The 12,612-nt window shown below is 47.6% G+C and overlaps 1 protein-coding gene across 1 annotated transcript; it reads right to left on the minus strand.

Moving 5' to 3' along the window:
- Positions 1–1,102: 1,102 nt before the first annotated feature.
- On the minus strand, positions 1,103–9,276 carry LOC146760993 (uncharacterized). Its single transcript, XM_085547738.1, has 12 exons — positions 9,048–9,276; positions 8,768–8,951; positions 8,556–8,657; positions 8,102–8,235; positions 6,034–6,093; positions 5,825–5,935; positions 4,877–4,993; positions 4,723–4,753; positions 4,103–4,223; positions 3,183–3,239; positions 2,750–2,857; positions 1,103–2,228 (listed from the first exon to the last, which is right to left on the minus strand). Exons 1-12 carry the CDS (start codon positions 9,274–9,276, stop codon positions 2,214–2,216), a joined length of 1,269 nt encoding a protein of 422 aa, XP_085403864.1. The 3' UTR covers positions 1,103–2,213.
- Positions 9,277–12,612: the final 3,336 nt, after the last annotated feature.

Raw genomic sequence — 12,612 nt, forward strand, 5'->3', positions numbered from 1 at the left:
TACAGATTTGCAGATTTGAATACCAAAATGGATCTTTCCTCCAGCAACTCCCGGTGCTTCAGCACTTGCATCTCCATCAATTCTTACTAGAAACACTGCGAGTTTGAACTCAAGACTTCCATGCTGGCTATATGCAAGGAAGTACCCATCTCCTAAAGAAACAGCCTCCTCAGCGCAGGGATCCCTTCTCAGTGGCATCTGTCCCTCATCACTCAGAGGGTAAGTACAGGCATTGCAGAACTCATCGCCTTTAAAGCGTACCATTGTTCAGCACGAGAGAGCTGGAGGAAAGCTCTTCTGTGATTCAAACTGAAACAGCAGAACTGCAGTATACCAGGTTAAGTCAGTAACTTAGCGGCTACAAATTCAAGGGCTGCTGTGTTTTCCTCTTCTGCTGTTGTTTTCATTTAATTATTTTTTAACTGTTTCACTTGACAAGTGTGTTTCTGTAGCATTTCTTCTGTGCAACAGAGAATTAATTAAGCACTCGGTCAAGGAGAAAGCTCCTTTCCACCATGTGGAACGTGTTGCTCTTCCAAGTTCTTCTCCAAAGGACAGACTGAGGGGACTTCCAGGCCTATCCACATTTATAGCGGGTCAGACTCCCGCAGTTCTGTTGTCAGTTACACTCAGATTAACTACACAGTACGCTCGAGGCCACTGAGGGTATAAAAGCAGAAGACTGACATTGTTTTGAAAATCCACCTTTCCCATTTATCATTTGTAGAATTTTGATAGGAGAGGTTTTCCTTGCATTCTGCTCCCTATTCCATTCACCCATTAGTTGACCATTTCCCTCCCCCCCATTTTCTTTTTGCAACATGCTATCACTTTTCATGGGACAAAGAAAAATACAAGGCAGCATTTTCATAGCCCACCTAAACTTTGGAGAAAGACTTAAATATGCAGGAAGTGCTCGAAGTGCAGACAACTGCCCCATCAGCAACAGCACACTTCAGGAATTAGTTCACATACAAGGTATTCCTCTCACAGCCTCTATTTCTTAAGAAAGCTTTTTTTTTTTTTTTTTTCCTTGAAAATACTACAGAAGAAAAAGATTACCGCAGCATGAAAGAAAACCTTATTTACAAGTCTGCACATATTTACATAGTTAAAAATCATTCCTTTTATTCTGGTTGCAAGATTCTTGTTTCAGAAAAGGAGCACAAGCACTTCACCAGAGCAAGACCATTTCTGTAAAACTGCCAGTTCTGAAACACCAGCATTATGGCAAAGCTCGCTTTCTAAAACATCGGTGAGTTCAAAAGGAAGGGCTTTTTAGTGGGCGCCTCCTCCCCTCGCCCTTCCAAATTGGACAGCCTGCCTCTTCTGTAGCCAGCAACCAGAGCTCTGAACTGCTCCCGTTTGCTGCTGTTGGGGGGATCTACATTCGCTGTAACAGGATCTACTCTCCTTTCAGCTGTGAAAGATGCCCTCTGTGGAGAAGACACTCGGCAGAAGTGTGCCTGCTGTCACCTGTTGGAGGCTGCCCACACTGATCTGTGACATGCTTGTACCCCCTGCCCTACAGCAGCCCACGCCAGAGCCAGGCTCTTTCTACTAGCTGTGCTTTCAACTAGCCGTGTAACTCTGGCATCCCAGCGGTGCAATTGCTTATTTGACTCTCTGCATCTCTGAATATGCAGAGATCTTGTTGATTCACAGCATTTAAAACTCACATTAGAAAGGCTGTAGATCACCCTCAGCTATTCTAATGTCAGAGCTGTCTGATTCCACACAATATTGGCCTTCGGATAACACAAATATTACTCTATCAGAGTATTTCTTTAAGTGTACAAAAATGCTATTGCTCAGCTTTGAGTTGTGTCTTGATTACAACAGCCACCTCACAGAGAGAATTGACATTCTCCGCTCATTTCTTAACACAATTCACTGACGAACCAGGCTGCAAAGCAATCGTGGAACCTTCTCAGCTCTGAAGATAAGAATCCAGATTGTGTCTTCCAAGTCAACCTTCAACCTCCGAGAACACAGTTTTCTGCCGAGCAATCTCAAAATTGGTGAACAACACCTTTTCACACAGCAGTGACTGTTATAAACAAGAAGCCCTAAAGCACGGCAATTCAAAACAATATTACATTGCACAGGGGAGAAACAGTCGCCCTGTCCAGGAATACAGAAATCACAGAAAGATTTCCTTCTTTTGTTTTACCAGTATTTGGTTGTTCTCGCATCTTGAGGCTTTGGCGGCTCTACATGAACTGTATCTGTGAAACAGGGATTATATGTTAATGCTGCTTACATAGCACACAGATTCAGAACTCTACATCTATTCACATGCCCAGTTACCTGCAAGTTGGCTTTTTTCCCCAAAGAACACTAAGACTAGCATATCTGAATAACAATTCTTTCAGCTTGAACCATCGCTCATCCATCCCTTTTTACCTCCCCACCACACAGGTTTCCTCGCTCCTTTAACCAGTAAGGCTAACCCAAGTATCCAGCTAACATCCAAGGGAGTCTATGTGCCATTGCCATTCCCCTTTTCTTAACACTGACACAGTGAAAACCACAACAGTTCTAAGCTTTACTTTCCTTCCTACAATTGCATCTTCCCACCTGCCGAATTTGCTTTATCACCAGCAAAAACTGGTTAGAAATGCCTCTGACTGAAGAACCCCTCGCTTTCAGATGCAGAAATGCATCGGCAGCCCTTCAAGGTACACAGAGTTGCTTTCACTCAGACTCAAGTTTCAGTGTGGTCTTTCATTTAAAAAGAACAGTTCACCTGTGTTCCAGAAACGGGCGCAAAAGGATTTGTCGGCCTTAGACCAGGCTGCGTATATATCACTGACTGGGGTGCCATCAAGGGAGCAGCTCCAATCTGAGGAGGTACCTGCTGGGAGACAAAAATAAAGCAACAAATCCAAGCAAAGGTGGTACATAAATTAAAACTAGTTTTAGAAGCGATATCTCTCTGCATCGTAAACATAGTAGAAAATAAGTGGGGAGATGTGTCTGCGACACACATAGCAGAGCTTTTAAATAATCTTCCTGTCCGAGATTTAATACCACCTCTTCCAAGTACATGGTGACAAAGCCATCTGATTGCACATCCTATTAACTTGATGAAGTAATATGCAAGTCACAGGGCTGTTTGAGCCTGCCACAAATGCCAGACACCTGGGTTTTCAGGGACAGAAGGCTGTCACAGTTCTTACCATTCCATAGACAGGCACTTGAGGCGTAGTCACTGGGTATGCAACTGGAGCAGGCACCTTCAATCAAGAAAATTGCAGTGTATATTAGATAAGGCTGTGCCTACTGGTCAGACATACAAAACATTTTACAAGCAATTACTACAACCAACATCCACTAGAAAGTGACTTATATGTCTAGAATAACATACTCGGTTCTGGTACAGCAAAAGGAGCAAGGACAGAAAATTGTGCAAGGACGTATTCAGATTGGATATTCTAACCAAGGGAGACAGATTCCAATCTAACACTACAACTATCTATGCTCAACTCGCTTATTTAAGACAGAGCACAGGGAAGCTCAAGGGCAGTACCATCAGTTACAAGCAGCGCCTGTTAACTTGGCAAGGATCCTGGCCTAGGAGGCTTTCCTTGACGAGATCTCCGGCAAAGGTAAAACTTACTACGTTCAGGCAGATCTCAATATACTGCAGCCAGGTGCTGCTCACATACCACGTTTCTGACGTCGGCAACACACCACGAAATATATGACAAAAGAATGACAAACATCTCAAGCTGGCAATCAGTTTTATCACGTTATGTATGTAGACGTGGTGATGCATGCCCTCCATATTGCTCTGTCCTGTTTGGTAGAGGTAATGATCTTACTAAGGGAGTGCTGGGTAAGGCACCGTTTGATGAAGGAGGCCAAACACTATGTATGAATTTGAGCATTACTACAAATGCCACTGGCCAAGCTGCAACGCTTGGACCTCTCCAGTACTTGGCAATACACCGCAACACACTTTCTTTAGTTTGGGAAGTGCAGATTCCCCCCCCCAAACTCTTGTCCCAAGCAGGCTTTGCTATTCTTTTCCAATTGATTCACGCAGGGCAGAACCATTTCCTGGAACAAAGACTGAATCCATCAGTAAAGAAATTACCATATGTGGCAGCGTGGGTAAGGGAGTAGGGTTCCATGTGGTCGATGTGCTCGTTTTTGCTTGCCAGTTTGTCCCACCAGTAAGTTTTTTCTCTGCAGGCTGGGTCCACTGCATATCAGACCTGAAAGGAAACTGTGGTATTAGTTTTCAGACAGAGCCAGAGAGAATAACAAAAACAACAATGTCACAGAGCACAGGAAAACACTCCTCAAATCAGGCAGACATTTGAAATCTATGGGTAGTAGAAAAACTAAAGCATTTCATTCTCTCCTTACATTTGTCTGCTGCAGCAAGTAGGAAGTCCAAGGGCTCTGTTTTGGGTTAAAAGCTCACCACCGTTTTTATACCGTAAGGTTCAATAGCTCACAGGAATTTGATATAACTGCAAGATCTTTTGAAGTGACTCAAAAATACTCACATGCACCACAGCTACAAGATGAAATGAATTCAAACGTTAAAGCCGATTGTTACGGTCACTGACTACAGACTCACTCCTCCAACGCTCTCCTTGGTTTCAGATTACTTTGATTTGAGACTGTTATCACACCATTGCTGCGAAACTGTGCTACTGCCTACTAAGGAGTCAGGTAGGCGTATCCTAAATAGACAGACACACTTACTTTTTGGATGGAGTTCCTCCAAAGCCAAGATCTGTGAAGGTGGGAAAAACATAGATACGTGAGCCCCAGATATTTTTTTACTTTTGAGAAGAAAAATCATTTGCTTGTTTGTTTGATTTTGCTACCGAAAACAAGTTAAAAGCTCGGCACTTACTCCCCACGAGATTAGCAAGTGAAGAATCGAGGTCATTTGCCAAAATTTTTCCACTTGGCTGGTTGGCTGAGGTGGCTCTTTGACTTGGTGGTGGTACTGTGGGTTGCAAAACATCGTCTAGATATTTCAAAGCTAAACAAAGAACAGAAAACCAACTCTTAACAAAAGCGACACCAAACTCAATAAAGTCATCTGTTGTAAGACAGAGAGGCAGAGAACCCTAAGCAACGTTAAACATTTGTTACATACTGAGGCAAAACATGCTGGAAGCGTCCAAGAGGTAAGCAGAAGCTTTGTTTCACTTTGATTTAAGGAACGCTTTTTGCCTATCTGGTAGAGCCTTCAGTTACACTGCAGCAGTAACTGACAGCATTTCCAAAGTAGGCAGAACCCCCCTGAAAGAACCCCAAGAATAAAGTAGTTCAAGACAGATTCGAGGCATTCTGGGAACTACCAGCAGTAATTTCACGGTACTGCTGGCATCTGGAACGTTCAGAAGCATTCCTACATGTTTCTAAGGACTTTGGGAGAAAACAGCCCCAAGAGAAGAGATCAGAACTCAAGTTACTCTGAAAGCAAAGCACACCCACAACTACTCTTGCATTCTTTTAAGTACAGTGCCTCCCAGAGAAGTTAGAGGGAGCTCACTAACCCGCGTTAATAATATTAACACCGAAGTCAGAGCACTGAAACAGATTAACATAAGCTTACCCGTTAAGAGACATCCACAGGGCCAAAGGTTGTCCCCCCAAAAGGAAAGAGGAAACGATCAGTAGACAGAAGGAGACGGGTCAGAGCTAAATTTAAATAACTACAATTAAACTGATGGCTTGTTATCAACTTACAAATGTATTAAGTAACTAACTTCCGCATCTCAAGAGCAATTCTACTAACTTGTTAAACCAGTGTTGCCTGTAGGGTGCAAACTAATCATAAGGCAGCCTTTACCGCTTGCAGTCCTATACTGCGGTGCTGTAGATTTTCCTCCAAAAACGGCGTCAAAGTCCACATTGATTGCTGAAGGGGTGGCACTTGGAGGAGCTGAATGAAGAGGGAAACCTGAAAAATAAAAAGGGTACAGGGGAATCAGACACACCCATGAAATAACGCCACTCATTTCCGTGAAAACAGTCAAAGAAATAAAGAGATGAAATTACCATCAACAGGCAGAGGATGATACACAGAGGTATAGGAAGGCCTACGGCCATTGAAGTCATCTTGGCAAAAAGAAAAAAACAAAGCAAAGATCAGCTTAAGAGAGAAAGGGGAAGAAAATGCTCTAAACTTTAGGTCTGCATTTAAAGTTTGAGATCTGTGGCAAGTTTCAACAGTGAAAGTAACTTGCCCTCCCCACTACAAAAGCAAAAGCAAGTTTCAGTTTGCAGTCAAAGTCCAGCAAAAGACAGTTTTCAGTGGTCTAGGCTGGGGAAATTGAACTCAAGAAATAAAGGTTTAAGGAACCACATTTACTACTGGAACTAATACACTGTTCTTATTTGTTAAGAAAAAGAGCAGATTGGTCCCAACAACACAAAGACTGCACCACCCCGTTTACCAGTAGCATTATCTCCACTTGCAACGAAATGAGATGCTTTGGTTTTGATTTTTACCACTAAATAGTTCCACTGTGTGTCTGGAGGACAAGCTAGCATTAATGAAAGGGGCAGTAGATTTTACAGCTTCTTCAACTGGCTTCATGTCAAAGATGTCCAGATGAGGTGGAGACTCAACACAACCATTTGAGGACGAGAAAGGACCTTGCAGATGCAGAAGTAAAGGAAAGAATACAGAGTACACACATAGGGAAGAACGACAGGACAGATGACTGCATGGGAGATGCTCTAGACAAAGCCAAACGGTAGAGCTGCCACACAGTGGTCAGCCTGTTAGAGACAGGAATTCTGAGTATTGGATAAAATCATTCACAACCCTCCTTATTTTTGGAAAATAATTTCACTATTGCCATATGGTGGGCAGGGGAAAATGACAGTTCAGTTCGGGTATTACATCTTTGGCTTCATAAATCTAGCAATCTAATACGACACTACAAAGCATCAATTCTGCCTATGGAAATACCAACACTTCACTGCCTTGTTTCAGTGTTTAAGGCATTTGACACCTCTCCTGATAAATCTTTTGAACAAACAAGGCTATAAGGAGTGCTGTGTCTAAAAAACAGTCAATTCATCTCAAAAATGAATTCAGAGTCATTATTTCAGGCAGGCTGCAGGCATGGCCTTTGCTGGGCATACAGGTTCAGTACCTACACCACAGAAGGTGTTGGCTGGCAGTTTTTATTCTTTCCAGAAATTGCACACAAAATACGAAGGGTGCTTTGTGGCTTGTCAGAGCATGATACACAAGGTATAGGTAGATTTATGACCACTGAAGTCATCTTGGTGGGAAAATAAATAAATAAATAAATAAATAAATGAAAAATCCAAAGATCAGCTTAAGGGAGAAAATGGAAGGAAGTACAGAAAGTATTCTAAAACTTAGGTCTGCAGTTTAAATTTAATAATGTTCAGAACATTCAGATTACTTGTTCTGTACTCTGTCCAATAAGGGATGGGGATTCTCAAGTCCACACCCTCATTATTACTTTGTCACTTTGAGCAATAGATCAGCACTAAATGCTTCTTAATGCATTCTTCTATCGGATAAAGTTAAGTATGCTGTAATGTGTACACTTAAGCGCTCAAACACTACCACTTTAGACGATCTCTTCTGCACAGACCCTTTGAGGTCTGATGAGAGCATCACTCAAAGACAAGGGCTGGGATGCCAGTCGGTCAGGCTGCAAAGAGGCACCGAGTTAAGGCACAGCCCGGGCTGCGCTCAAAGCACCCGAGAAACTGGAGATGCGCACAGCAGGCCGGAGCAGAAAGTGCCCAACCACCCAAAGGGCGCTTCAAGGCAGAACGAGAAGGCGATGAAGGCCGGAGACAAGCGCCCCGAGCGGCAGCTCCCAGCAGCAGGCTGCGGCCGCGGCGGCCGAGCAGCTCCTTCCACGCAGCGCTCACAGCCGCCGCCCCGCGCAACCCGCCGTGCCCAGGATGCGGAACGACCGCCGTCACCCGGCCGGGAGCCGCGGGACAACAACGCGAGGCCCCGCACCCCGCGGCGGGCCTAGGGCCGGGCCACGCCGCTCCCCGCGGCATCGAGGACCGCTCGGCGGGTCCGTGCCTCCGCGCCTCCCCGCCGCCCGCCGCCTCCGCCGCTCACCACGAACACGGCCTCGGGGATGCCGAGCGGGCCCCGCTTGCCGCCCGCCGCCGCCTCTCCGCAGCCCGGGGCGCTGCCGCTGGCCGCCGCCATCTTGGGGAACCGACGCCGCGCGCGCGACCCGCGCCGAGACGCTGCACGAGGGCGGACGTCAGCACGTACCGCCGCCATGGGAGCGGCGGGAGGCGGGGCCAGGGGCGGGCAAGAGCGCGAGAGCGAGAGCGAGAGCGCCGCGTGTTGAGGGAGCGGCACCACACGGAGCGGGAGCGGCCGAGAGGGCGGCGGCACCGCGCGAGGGGAGGGAGCCGCGTCGTGCGGCACCACAGCGCTCGTGTGGATGGAGCGAGGCTTGGTGTGAAATCAAACCGCCCAGCGACCTGTCACCGGGACCCTCCCCAGCACTGAGGCCTCACCCCGCACGGCACCCGACGGCGGAGGCCCAAAGCAGACCCACCCCCAGGTACCAAGAAGGAGAGGAGGCGTTTGACTCGTGTTTGCCATTTTATTCATCAACGTTCCTTGGTCGTCGTCCTCCCCTCGTTCCTCGGCTGTCCTCCTGGAAGCACAGTCCTAACGGAGCACCCGGATCAGTCCCTCGGTCTTGGCGTCCCACGCTCGGCCTTCAGCTCCCCACAGCAACGGCCGCTTCTGGAGCTCCTCTGGCACCGCCCGGAGGCCGCGGGTCCCTTCTCAGTCCTCCCGCCGTTGGCAGCAGCTCCGCCCGCAATGGCCGCCAGTCCCGGCCCTGTCCTCCTCTTCGGACTCTGTCTCCGCTCGTTGCCGTGGCGCAGCGGCTCAGACGCCGGTCCTTCCCTTCTCCTCAGAGTTAGGGAAAGAAGACGGGACGGGTCTCGGGACGGGACGGGACGGGAAGGGGGGCGGGGAGCAGCAGCTGGGGCTCTCAGGCGGACGGTGACCTGTCAACGCCTAGATGAAAAGCGAGAGCCCCTGGAGCGCCGTTCCCGGAGCCAGCGACGTCGACGGGCGAGCATGATCTTATAGGGCCCGCCCGGTGCCGGCGGAGGCGGATCCACCTCCATCGGCTCCTCTTCTGGAGGCAGATCCACCTCCATGGGCTCGACGTCGCTCTCAACGGGGTCCACCTCCATGGGTTCGGGCTCCGGCTCGCTGCTGCTCTCCCGCCGGCGACGCCTCTTCGGTGGAGAAGGAACCATCCTTCTCCACCACAGCTCTCGTCGCACTCGGGGAGGAAAGTCCAAAGTTGCTCCTTCCTACGGCGCACTCCGGCAGGCAAGGCGCAGGTCGCACACGGACAGAGGTACAGGGCTCCGGGTCCCCGTATTTATAGGGGTCCGGGAGGGAGGTGGCCCGTGACATCACAAGAGCCTAAAACCCTAAGAATGTCCCATGACAACCCCCAAACAAACATTGGGGGTGGCCGTTGCCCCTGCGTTGCCCCGGTGCCGCTACTGGGGTTCCACAGGCCTGTTTGAACCAGTAACGTTTTCATCTATGACGCCAATAAAGATGTGAAGGTTCTATCAAAAAGCAACGTGCTCACGTGATGCTAAACCAGGAGGAGCGCTGACTCCCTGGGACGAGGCAGCCCTGGCTCTACACACTGGGTGGGGGGAAAGGGGTTGGAGAGCAGCTGTGCAGAAAGGGATCAGGGGGTTCTGGTTGGCGGCACGTTGTATCTGAGCAGGCTCTCAGAACCGCCATGTTGGGGGCCCCCAGCTCTGAGCCGTCCCCTCCTCTGCCCCTGCCATGAGGGTGACTTGAGTAAGGCACAACGCTGCATTCAATGCAAACACAGAAAAGCAGGAGACTCAGCGGCTGTGAGGACCACGGAAACCCTCGGGTCTCAGAACGCTTCAAGGAACAGCCTCACACACCTCACACACACACACACGCCTCCCGTGTGCCAAAGTTTATTTGTCAAAACATTTCTAACGATTGGATATGAGCAGCAATCGTAAAGAAAACAAAACAATTAACAAGTTGAGAAGTCCCACAGTCAAAATATCAACAGAGCCCACAGCCAACCTTGGGCTTCGGCTTCATTTTTTTCCTTAAAGAAAAGAAGCTGGTAAAACACAAACCCTCAATACTTTTTCTATTAGATTCCCCTCCTGTTTGCGGACAGTATGTCCTCAGAAAATGAAGCAACTCACATACAGGAATAGCCGTACAAGAATACATTGGAGAAAAACCTCAACAGTGTAAAGGACAGTAGGTCCTTTTCAATAAATAACCAGTAAAGGCACAAACCTGTTTTGGGGAAGAATGTCACGTACAAAACAAGACCTACTAAGTAAATAGTGGAGGGGTTGGGGATGAAGAAGCTACTTCAACGCCTGCTGCGCCATCGCTCCCAAGAGAAATTCTGGGCAAACGTTTGGGAAAGGACAAAGCGTGAGCAATGGCGAGGGTACACGTTTCAGATGGACCAAAGAGCTGACGGTACAACTCTCGCCGCAGCTGCAGAAGTTACTGCCATCTCTTTAAGGACCGCAGCACCGAGCGGTTCCTTTAATGTAAATACCAACAGATCGAAGACATCTGCCGAGTAACTGCGAGCTCTTCTCTCTTCCCAGCTGCCAGTAAATGTACAAATGATCACACGTACAGTTTCCATTGCTCAAAAATATAATCTTTAAAATGGAAAGAAAAGACCGAGGCAGTGCCTTTAAATGTTGCCTTACAATACAAACTGCCCGAAACACAAGTGTTCCTTTGTATATACAAACGAAGCACCGATCCACAGTGCTTACTATTCAAATTGCAACCCACCCCCGTGCCCCCCAAGTCCCTGCCACAGAAAAACAACAGATGTGGATACACCCTGCAGTCGATCTCGTAGTCTGGGGTTTTACTGTTAATTTTCTCCTTTTCCATTAGCAAAGTCCACTTGCAATTTACCCCTACGCGCACTGCACAACCGTTTGCACAGAACTGAGATTCCTTTAGCAAATGGTTTGTCCATACGTAAAAAAGTCACAGTCAAGTCACTTTGTGGAGGCAAAGCTGAACTGGATCTAAAGAGCGCTACAAAACGCAGCTATTTAAAAAGAGATCCGCTGTCAAGTCCAAGAGGCCTAACGCCATCCGCCTTCCCAAACAGCCCAGCCATCTTATTGTATGCGCCGTGAAAGACAGCCCTCCTGCAGCACTGCGCTGTCCTGACTGTCAGCCTCAAAGGAACCGCTCATGCACAGCAACACAAAGCACGCGGCACACTGCAAAGTCTTCCTCCTTGTTCTGCCACACGTGGAGCGACCTCTCAGATACCTGAAGCATTCAGAACAGGATTCTGAGCAAAGTAGTTGGAAGACAAAAGGGAAAGGGAAAGCTCCATCTCTCTTCCGTGTTTTACTCAGCAGAACTACCCCCACCACTTGCACCTGCCAGCTCTTCCTGCCAAGGATAAAGCTGAGCTAAGTGTTCTCATGTACCCAGCACTGCGAATGAGACTAAAAGCGGAGCTTCGCAAGTCTGCAGGGGGCACTGCGATGCCGTTTCCCCTTTTCCAATGGGAAACTGTTCTCAGATTGCTGGGCTACAAAAAGGACACTAACTTCTAAGAAACACAGTGCAAATCACAAGGCTGAGCAGAACTACGGCTGCTGGCCAGTGTCATTAGTACCTCCTTTTGCAGCAAAGTCTATCCATTCTGAATGCTCTGCAATTATTTCCATGTTAAACAAACAGACTGTTTGCCAGACACTTATTTGCAGATTTGAATACCAAAATGGATCTTTCCTCCAGCAACACCGTATGAGAGGAGACCTCACAGCTCCCAGTGCTGCAGCACTTGCATCTCCATCAATTCTTACTAGAAACACTGCGAGTTTGAACTCAAGACTGTTCCATGCTGGATATATGCAAGGAAGTACCCGTCTCCTAAAGAAACAGCCTCCTCAGCGCAGGGATCCCTTCTCAGTGGTATCTGTTCCTCATCGCTCAAAGGGTAAGTACAGGCATTGCAGAACTCATTGCCTTTAAAGCGTACCATTGTTCAGCCCAAGAGAGCTGGAGGAAAGCTCTTCTGTGATTCAAACTGAAACAGCAGAACTGCAGTAAACCAGGTTAAGTCAGTAACTTAGCGGCTAAAAATTCAAGGGCTGCTGTGTTTTCCTCTTCTGCTGTTGTTTTCATTTAATTATTTTTTAACTGTTTCACTTGACAAGTGTGTTTCTGTAGCATTTCTTCTGTGCACCAGGGAATTAATTAAGCACTCGGTCAAGGAGAAAGCTCCTTTCCACCATGTGGAACGTGTTGCTCCTCCAAGTTCTTCTCCAAAGGACAGACTGAGGGGACTTCCAGGCCTATCCACATTTATAGCGGGTCAGACTCCTGCAGTTCTGTTGTCAGTTACACTCAGATTAACTACACAGTACGCTCGAGGCCACTGAGGGTATAAAAGCAGAAGACTGACATTGTTTTGAAAATCCACCTTTCCCATTTATCATTTGTAGAATTTTGATAGGAGAGGTTTTCCTTGCATTCTGCTCCCTATTCCATTCACCCATTAGTTGACCATTTCCCTC

This window comes from Coturnix japonica, chromosome 4, assembly GCF_054131305.1.
Source record: "Coturnix japonica strain WE chromosome 4, WE-NBRP24, whole genome shotgun sequence".
In the NCBI taxonomy this organism is placed as follows: Eukaryota; Metazoa; Chordata; class Aves; order Galliformes; family Phasianidae; genus Coturnix; species Coturnix japonica.

Coding starts and splice junctions, on each gene's coding strand:
- LOC146760993 (XM_085547738.1), bottom strand. CDS start 9,276: ATGGTTCCTTCTCCACCGAAGAGGCGTCGCCGGCGGGAGAGCAGCAGC. Junction 8,952..9,047: donor CCGGGAACGGCGCTCCAGGG/GCTCTCGCTTTT, acceptor TCCCGTCCCGAG/ACCCGTCCCGTCTTCTTTCC. Junction 4,224..4,722: donor GGAGGAACTCCATCCAAAAA/GTAAGTGTGTCT, acceptor GTTTCCTTTCAG/GTCTGATATGCAGTGGACCC.